Consider the following 9,121-nt stretch of genomic DNA (forward strand, 5'->3'; position numbering starts at 1 on the left):
TATTACAAAGATTGCGATTCGTTTCTGCCGTCATTTCCAAGAGCTAGCATCGGTAATAACAATGGTAAGGCAACAAGAACCCATGTAGCCACAATTTTTGCAGCTGATATGGGTTCACTTTTCTGATTCTACAACATGCCAGGATGGAATATCCTGGTCATATCTATGTGCTGAAGCCTGAAGGTATGCAGACCTTCCCAGAAACATTGATATTCCATTCAATCGTAGTTAAATTACATACAGTACAACTTGCTCATCAGTCATCACTGGTGTGAAACGTTCTAAACAAGACAAAATTGTCCCATCCAAGGTGAACAACATTTTACATTTGAGCCACAGTGCAACATCAAATGAGTAAAATCTAGATGAGCTTCTTCTTTCTGAAGAACCCTTGAAGATGCCACAATTGCAAGATTGATACCGCAATGCAGACACCTAGCGACAGAATACTGAACCAGGCAACCCTTGCGTTTGTTTTCTCGCTCACAATTCGCATCTCTGCTTCCCTGCATGTACAGATGAAAGCAATCATCAGCCATGCCACTAATCCTGTAGGGCAAGAAATCTATGGACTTCATATCTCAGACATCATCACACATATTCATTTGTCATAGAAAGAACATTGAAGGTAGTGAATTCATTAGCAAAAGATCTTCTAAACAAAAGTAAAACAAATCCTCTGCTGTATGACAGATTGGAAGTTGAAATCCATAGAACTGATATATCCAACCCCCTTTCGGTGCCAATATGCTAAATTTTATTTTTGAAGTAGAAGACTCGATTGGCAGAAGACATATAGCTAAAAAAATGTTTCCACAGAAGGTGGACGAGATGACTTGCCTTGTTTTGAGGTATATCAAGTTCTGATGAATGGCCTGGACTGCCACTTCAAGTTTCTGAAGCTCGAGTTCTACACCCTGCAGAAAAAAAAGAGGTCGCATTCAATTGACAACACCAAATAGTGCATTGAATATGAGTTCATGACAATTGGATAGAACTGTGGCTTGGTACTACAGTTCATATTCCAACCTCAATTTTTTCTTTCTTAGCAATAGCATCCCAGTCCTTTGTTGCAAACCCAATCTTCCAGTCAAGATTCACAGATACTCCTGATCCTTTCTCTGCACTATCTATCCAGAAGCATGCAAGGTAGTTTCCAGCTTCTGCAGTTGTGAATGCAAATTGACCAACTGTAGCATTCTCATTGTGATGTAAGGTGTTCCCGTATGGTGAAGTAACCTGCAAAAAGCATCAGATTTATATAAAAATGACAGTAAGAGTTTACAGTATGCTGGTAATTCATACATCAGATTTTCAACTCCAGACAAGTCTCAATACTGTCAACAACAGAAGAATCAAAAACTCAATCAGAATGAACTAACGTTTCTCAACTGCTTACTGAGACCTTTCTGAACTTGAAATTTTGACCCTGAAATATATTTATAGTTGAAATCATGCCATTCAAAAAACCTCAAAATGACTATATGCACTCTCAACATAACAGAACATATGCTCAGTACCTAGATGTTGCATCAGGGATGTTCGGTGCACATTAAATCTGAGGTAAAAAACAAAGCCGATTCTTTACCATGTATGATGGGGGTGATGCAGACAAGATAAATCTTAGTAACTGCTAATTTACAACATCTGAAAGTCAGTTAAGCTATCCTATCATGCCTGTTACCTTAGCTTTCCTCAGACAAAGGCACAAAGCCTAGAACAGTAGACATAAATGGAGTTTTGAATATAAAAAAATATTTAAAAAGCTGAGCACAGCTCTCTCTGCTCACTTCAGTGCTCTAACTTACTCGATTTGTCCCCTTTTTGTCATTCCTTCTTATTCCATAGCACTAGTACGATTCTTATCGATTACAGTTTTACTGTCTACTTCTTAACCTCATGGAATTTTTACGTAGTTCGCTGGAAAAGAAATCACCAGATCCCCTAAAATGAATCACCTAGTATTCTGTCCTGACTCATGAATGACATCCTAGGTGGAAAGCACCATTACTTAGACAGAAGGAACCAACATGGTTTGAGAATCAACGCTGCATCATCAACATGAATCGTGCAATTGAATCTAGTTAAAGCAGCAGGCCTACGGCCACTGATTTATGACTAATGCTCTGGTGTAGACAAATCACACAAGCGAAACAAGTTTGGATACAGACATAGAGTGCTAAAAGTAGTAGATGCCAACAGATTCCTTGCTTTTCAGCCGGGAAACATGTTACATGACATGAATAATTTACTCATACACTCTAAGGCACGGTTTCTGGCTATCTGCAGCACAAATTCAGGCAGTTCAATTCCCGATAAATTCATGGTATCCGGCAACTACAGGCCCAAGCAAATTCAAATGTTTAAACACTGCTCAGCTCCATTTAATGCATAAAATCATCATAGAATGAAACTCTACCATTCCAGACTAATCGGCATCGACATCAAGGCTCGCTACACTGAATCAGGGAAAGGAGAAGAACATAATCGCGGGAAGAGAACGGATTACCTTGACGGCTATGGTGGGGTGAGAGTCGGGGTGGGACTCGTACATGATGGAGTAGTCGGCGAGCACGACGACGTTGGACTGGATCTCCTCCGACACGCACTTGGTCCCCGACTGCGGCACCTCCAGCCACACCGCCTCCGCGCGGAGCGACGCGACGGCAAGCACCACCGCGAGGGCCAGAGCCGCCGCCATCTCGGCCGCCGGCCTAGGGATCTCCGCCTCCCGGGGTCGGGTCGGGGAGGAAGGGAAGGGAGAGCCTGTCAGCTGGAGACTAGTAGTAGCGGCGTCGGCAGATGAGACGACGACGGCTGAAGAAGTCGGGGAGCAGTTTTGAAGGAGAGGGGCGCACGTGACGTGGTCACGTGATGCCGTCTTCACGCGATGGATGTATGACAAGTGGGACCCGTTATGACGTGTCTGTGCTTGTTGTTTGCAGTCTGAAGACAAAAAAAAATCTCGAAACTCCTTCTGTGTCACAGACAGGACAGAGCAATTCGAAGCAGATCTAAACTGAATCCTTCACAGGTGATCAGGCCAAAATGGGGCAATATTTTCTTTTTTCTTTTTTTTAAAAAATATTCTCTAGGAAACTCTTCAGGAGCGATCCTTTTGATCTGGAAAGATGCAAAATATTGCGCATACGAACAAATGATAAATTTAAGATGAATTTGATGTATGGTTAATGATAAAGATGAATTTTGATGGCGAATGCTCCAGTGATCCGGAGGATTGATACTGTCTGTCACTTTCTGATTGGCTGATCGCCGTATGGAATTTGCTTTTCAGCCATAGAATGGAGTGTGGAAGTGGAACCATCTCATTTTCGCCAATGTCGTCACGTAAGGCCCCAAAAGAAGACACTCGCCAATTCACAAAAAAAACTGTTTCTTGCTTTTGTAATCAGATTTCACAAAGCGTAGTGTTTCTGAAATGGGACCTTCTGAAATTTGGCTTACAGCAGTCACGTTTCTCAGGCCATTCTCTGGGCAGGAAGACTAATGGTGAAGGACGCTCGAGACACCTGCCGCACAGGTGATTGCTTCCACTGGGAGGTTATCGGCAACGGCGCCTGACCTCGCCTCCAGCGTTATCTCCAAGCAGAGGGAGGCAGCAGTGCACCATGTCGATTGTCGAAGGCGCAGACCGGCCAGGAGAGAAGCCCCCTGTTGGCCATGACCCCGAGCATGGCCGGCCGGCGCATGCACCGTCCTTGGGCGAGACGGATCAAACAAACGCGGCGAGCCTCCGATGATCGCCGGAGCGCCAATGGCGGTGGTGACTGGCGAGGCCGGAGAAGCAGCGCGACGGAATGGCGCGAGGGCGGGGAAGCGCTCGGAACGCGTTTGCATTGGGGTTCCCTTCTTTAATCTCGTCCGCTAGAAATGTATCGGGTGGCTTTGCGTACCCCCCCTGAGATACAGTCCGCCCCGGATCGCCGCGGCGACGCCCGCTGGCGAGCTGGGAGGCAGCGAGGGAACACAGCATGAGGACCCGGGAGCCTTGGAACTCTGTAGGCTGGCCGAGCTGCCATGGGCGCTCGCGCCGCGGAAGCAGGATCGCTCGCGGTAGGCCAAGCGCGCCGCGGGTGGCCGAGTAGCGCTAGTGCGGGCCGGCTTGGCGGCGATGGCGCTGCGACCGCCATGTCCGTGTCTGCGACTGGATAGGACGAAAGATGATCAATTGACATTGTCCGAGCTGGTTTTTTTTCCCGGCAACAAAGTGACAGCAAGCAGAGTTTCAGGCAATCGAGGCCCTGATCTGTTTTTCCCCTAAAAAGATTGTGCATCTGTATAAGTAGCAAAAAGCTGATTGCCTGATCTCATGATAATGTCTTGTGAAGTCCAGGCACGAGAACCCTGGAAAAAGGAAGAAAAGAATTGCAGCTAGTCTGATACAACATGGCGCAGAAGTTCAGAGCAAGATGAAACCATTGAACTTGGCACAACGCTAGGTTGCTAGCGCAAGCGAAACGGAGTGAGATAATTGCCAGTTTTGCCACGGCCGTCTCCCCTCTGGGCTCTGGCCACTTATGTTCATGCGATTCAGAGTTCGCAATTGCAATGCATACTTGCATGTTGCATCTGTATTAACTGATGAGCATTGGAATGGATGGAAACAAACGTGCAAATGACTTGCTCCAAACTGAAATAATTTTCACGAACTGCAAGGCTAGCAGAAAACGTAACAGTAAGCAGAGCTGTAAGAGTTCCACAGCCCAATTAGACGCTGTTCGGGGTGTGAAGATAACAGGCCTGAACATTTCTTTCAGTAAATGCAGAAAAGAACTCTAAGATTGTTCACATGTCCTGATGTCCAGCCTTGCACTTCATTAACCAAATCTCAGTGACACAACTAGCTCAGTTAATTATCGATACTGCAGATCGTGATACAAGTATACAAATATCAACACTTCGCATCTAATTTTATGGTCCAATTAGGTGAACTGGTGAAGTGGAGCGCAGCAGTCGGTGGCTTCAGTTTTTGTCAGATATCCATCATCATGCGGTCATGCATGCCTACCCGGCTGCCAATGGCCGGGGTTTCTAGTCGACGCTTGACGGCGCCATCAGTCTCTCTGACCACCTCTTGGCCTCCTCACCGTCAAGGCGTCAACATCTCCTGCCTGCGCGCACGGAAGCATCATGTCAGGCAGTAAGCTGGGCACCATGTCTTGAAGGCGTGGATCTCAACCAAGGATTTAAGCTGCCTGGTCGCCATGATCCATGGTCGGCATACCCGCACGCTCGATGGCGCGCAAGCAGTTGAGGATGATAAGGATTCTTGACAAATCTAAGAAACTCCTGCACCGGTTCGCAAGACCCGAGAGCTCACCGGAGGCCGGCGATGAGCGCGGCGGGACGACGAGAGGGCGCAGAAGCTCTCAGTTCTTGCGGAGCGAATACGAGCGCAGCCACCGCCATCCGCGGGCGTCGCATCGCCAAGCTGCATGCTTAACCGCCACCTGTGGGGCTAGCTGAGGTCGGCGGCGGCGGGGCGAACTCGCGCCATGTCGCCGGCAGGAATATTTACAATAGCACCCTCAATATTTTACAAATACCCCCTGGTGTGGATCGCGATTAATATAGTCGCGATCCGATTATATGCAAATATACCCCTAATAATTTACATATACCCCCCTAATTTGGATCGCGATCCGATTATATGCAAATAGCTCCCTAATCTGAATATTTGTTTTGCAAAGACCCCCCGGTTCGGCCGTCGGTCTCTCCCTCATCCTCCTGCCCTGCGCCGTCGACCGCCGCTGCCTTCCGTCCCTGCCAGAAGCCCTACCCATAGGCAGCTGTTCTGCTCTGCCAACCGCGCCCCCTCCTATGTATGGCTGGAGAAGAAGACGACGTGAGAAGGAAGAAGAAAGCATCTGCAGTCCGCACCGCGAGCAATTGGGCCCTGGGCCCTTACACGCATCGTGCTCTACCTGGGCCTTCCTTTTGGGCCTCCGATGCCTTGCTTTTGCCTGTCAGTCAAGTCTGCCTACTCGCACTTGACTATTCAATGATAGGGACAGATGGGTTTGGAAGAGAAGTCTAACGCTTGTTCCGTTGTTCCTCTTCAGTCCTCTCTCTGCACATTCCATTCTCCGGCCATCGTCAGGCAGAATACAGAACAGCGCCGACTGTCCTGTCCATGCATGAGCCACAAAGTCCCCAGATGATAAGAGTGTCAGCAGATACGCATCTCCTCTCGCATTTTTAAACCAAATCTTCGACACTGTTATCCTGCACTACTAACCATAGAAAATTAAAGCAGAGGATGACAGGAATCAACGTGTGACATCCTCAAAAGTGGGCACCCATTTGGGTTTCCTTGTCGATTTCATGGCGTCAATTAACAAGCAAAAGCTTGCAATTAGTGGGTGCACCAAGGGAGAATGCAGATCAAATCAAAGGTGAGCAGGCATAGCAAATGCGAAGCTGATCGATCATCGCCTCGGACGATCGCATTAAGCAGATTAAAGGGAGGGCATTAATAGGCACTGATGGAGTTAATTAATTCCAGCTCTACGTAAGCAGAAGAGCTGATCTTTTTTTGCTGATTGATTAAGCAACCCGGTGCCTTATCCATTACATCAGGTAAGGGGTCCTTCTCTCTGTCTCTCTTGCTTGCACTCTCTCTCTCTCTCTCACAAGAATTTCAGGAGGAAGTAAACAGAACGGGATTAAGAAGGAAAAAATCGCACCAGTTTTGTATGCTCCAACTCGATCGATCTATGGACCGACTGGACGACAGCCATGACACGTGTCTAGCTAGAACACTGACTGCCAACGATGTGGAGCCCGCTGATGCTGCTTCTTTAAGAGTAGGTAGGAGGACAAGGACTAGTAGTGGCCGTTGGTCGCCGGCGTCTCGACGTCGAAGACGAGGCCGCGGGTGTTGCCGAGCTCGTGCTTGCCGTTGCCGTTGGTCTGCGCCAAGGTGATGGGGAGCTCGCCGCCGGCCGCGGCGGCGCCCTTGGAGACGTCGGCGACCTGATTCTCGTGGTCCTTGCTCTTGCCCCAGATGAGCGCGTACAGGCCTAGCACGATGATCACCGCGCCGATCACACTGGAACAGCAAAAGAAGGGTTGCGTGACGATGGCATTAGCACTAGTACTATATACATGTATATCTTCAGAAATATCTGGATATGATGTAAAGCATATAGAATCGTATACGTGGACTGCACGTCAATTTTGTACCTTCCAAGTGTGATCTCTTCCTTGAGTATGATGGAACCCATCACGGAGGTTACGATCATGCACAGAGGGCTGAAGGCTGTCACGAACACCGGGCCTCGTTGCCTCGACACGACACCTTGCACGTAGTAGGCCACGCCGGAGCACACTACGCCCTGGAATCATCAGAATCCATGGGCCATGGCTGCTGTCAGCGGACACGTAGTTCGTTGGATGTAAGAACGCATGCAAGGAGGCGGCCGGCTAGCTTACGGCGTAGACGGCGGTGAAGAGGCGGGTGTCGAAGCCGATGACCCAGGCCTGGGTGTTGCGGCGCTCGGCGACGAGCGCGACGGCGCCGCTCATCAGGGAGCCCATGAGGCAGATGAGCGCCGTCAGCGACAGCTCCGCGGGGTAGCTCTGCAGCGTGTTGGACTGGAGGACGAAGAAGCCCGACCACGCGACGCAGGCGACGATGACGCACAGGGTGCCCTGGAGGAAGCCGCCGCCGCCGACCTGGGCGCCGCCGCCGTCGTGGTGCTGCCCCTTGGTCCACGGGAACGGCACCACGGGGCCGTGGTACAGGATCATGAGCACCGCGCCGACGACGGTGAGCGCCGTGCCGGCAATCTTGGCCTTGCTGTGCAAGCTCCGCAGCCGCACCTTCTCTATCCGCAGGAAGAGGGCCATGACAAATGTGATGGCCGGGAGGACGTTCACCAGCGCCGACGCGAAGCCGGCGGAGGTCAGGTTCGCCCCCATGTAGTACAGGTTCTGATCGAGCACAGGCCTGCAAGTTCACATGTACGTGAGATCTCCATCGAGCTCTGTATAGTGTGTTGTCATACGAGTATATATGATGATTTGTACGTACTCGAGTATGGCGAGCCCCATGATCTTGAGGAAGATGGTAAAGGTCATCTTTGGCCTCACGCTCCTGCACCAATGGAGATCACAATTAAGCAAAGAGCTAGTTGTGTGTGGATTTATCATGGTGCAGAGTAAGATGCAAATAGTAAAATAAACAGAGCATGATGCATCCAGTCAATCCCAAAGACAAAACTACTGCTTCATTTTTTTTTAAAAAAAAGACAAAACTACTGCATGGTCAACTGTCCAGTCATGCAGGTCATGCACCATCATATCACCCTGACGGTGGACTATTGTCTACTGACATTTTTGGACATGGTGGTTCTACTTCTACAGCGTGTGTGATTTAGGTCACCAGAACAAATATTTACAGTGTGTGTATTCTGATTTAACAACACATTATGACAACGAAAGCCACGAAAGAATATACTTTCTGTTCAGGATGCGGGTACGGAATAGAATAGGCGTGCTACTTTCCCCGACTAGGATCTGCAAGCGCTGGTCGTGGACCATGCACCATCTGAAAGCGACCACTGAAGTGCTACGTCGGCTAAGCCTTTGCAGTTGCAGACAAAATGGATGAACTAACTACTCTTAGATCCGATGCGTGACTAACAAGTTTGACACCTCCTATGTGATGGATGAACATCAGAACACATGAAACGCAAGTAGTGCATGTCACAACAACTCTTTTCTCCTGATGCATGCACTTGCATGACATGCATGCGTTGGCAGCATACGAAGTGTTGAAGCTAGCAGGCAACGATGGAGACGAGATCGAATCCATCGTGTCCACAGAGAGTGCGAGAGAGAGACGCCTAGAGGGAACTGAATGGTGGTGGTGGAGCGACCGACATGATGAATTGATGATTACCTCTCGAACCAGAGCGCGAAGGGCGCCATGACGGCGGTGGCGACGACGTTCCGGTACACGACGAGGACGAAGTGGCTCATCCCGCGCTTGAGGGAGGCGACGGCGACGACGTACATCCCGGCGAACCCTACCTGCAGCAGGATCATGGCCAGGTACGGCTTCACATCGTTCAGAACCTTCCCACACCCATCTGAT

At 49.2% G+C, this 9,121-nt stretch overlaps 2 protein-coding genes across 2 annotated transcripts; both read right to left on the minus strand.

The window, feature by feature from the left end:
• Nucleotides 1–168: 168 nt before the first annotated feature.
• On the minus strand, nt 169–2,820 carry LOC101784361 (transmembrane emp24 domain-containing protein p24delta3). The gene is made up of 4 exons (XM_004953987.4): nt 2,510–2,820; nt 1,030–1,239; nt 841–917; nt 169–506 (listed from the first exon to the last, which is right to left on the minus strand). The coding sequence occupies exons 1-4, from the start codon at nt 2,699–2,701 to the stop codon at nt 362–364; spliced, it is 624 nt and encodes a 207-aa protein (XP_004954044.1). The 5' UTR covers nt 2,702–2,820; the 3' UTR covers nt 169–361.
• A 3,673-nt stretch (nt 2,821–6,493) lies between these two features.
• LOC101776536 (WAT1-related protein At1g21890) lies at nt 6,494–9,113 on the minus strand. Its single transcript, XM_012846698.2, has 5 exons — nt 8,927–9,113; nt 8,057–8,119; nt 7,456–7,972; nt 7,207–7,358; nt 6,494–7,072 (listed from the first exon to the last, which is right to left on the minus strand). The coding sequence occupies exons 1-5, from the start codon at nt 9,070–9,072 to the stop codon at nt 6,847–6,849; spliced, it is 1,104 nt and encodes a 367-aa protein (XP_012702152.1). The 5' UTR covers nt 9,073–9,113; the 3' UTR covers nt 6,494–6,846.
• Nucleotides 9,114–9,121: the final 8 nt, after the last annotated feature.

This window comes from Setaria italica, chromosome I (genome assembly GCF_000263155.2).
Source record: "Setaria italica strain Yugu1 chromosome I, Setaria_italica_v2.0, whole genome shotgun sequence".
Classification (NCBI taxonomy): domain Eukaryota; kingdom Viridiplantae; phylum Streptophyta; class Magnoliopsida; order Poales; family Poaceae; genus Setaria; species Setaria italica.

Coding starts and splice junctions, on each gene's coding strand:
- LOC101784361 (XM_004953987.4), bottom strand. CDS start 2,701: ATGGCGGCGGCTCTGGCCCTCGCGGTGGTGCTTGCCGTCGCGTCGCTC. Junction 1,240..2,509: donor ACCCCACCATAGCCGTCAAG/GTAATCCGTTCT, acceptor TGCTTTTTGCAG/GTTACTTCACCATACGGGAA. Junction 507..840: donor TTGATATACCTCAAAACAAG/GCAAGTCATCTC, acceptor CTGTACATGCAG/GGAAGCAGAGATGCGAATTG.
- LOC101776536 (XM_012846698.2), bottom strand. CDS start 9,072: ATGATCCTGCTGCAGGTAGGGTTCGCCGGGATGTACGTCGTCGCCGTC. Junction 7,359..7,455: donor TCTTCACCGCCGTCTACGCC/GTAAGCTAGCCG, acceptor TGATGATTCCAG/GGCGTAGTGTGCTCCGGCGT. Junction 7,073..7,206: donor GAAGAGATCACACTTGGAAG/GTACAAAATTGA, acceptor TTGCTGTTCCAG/TGTGATCGGCGCGGTGATCA.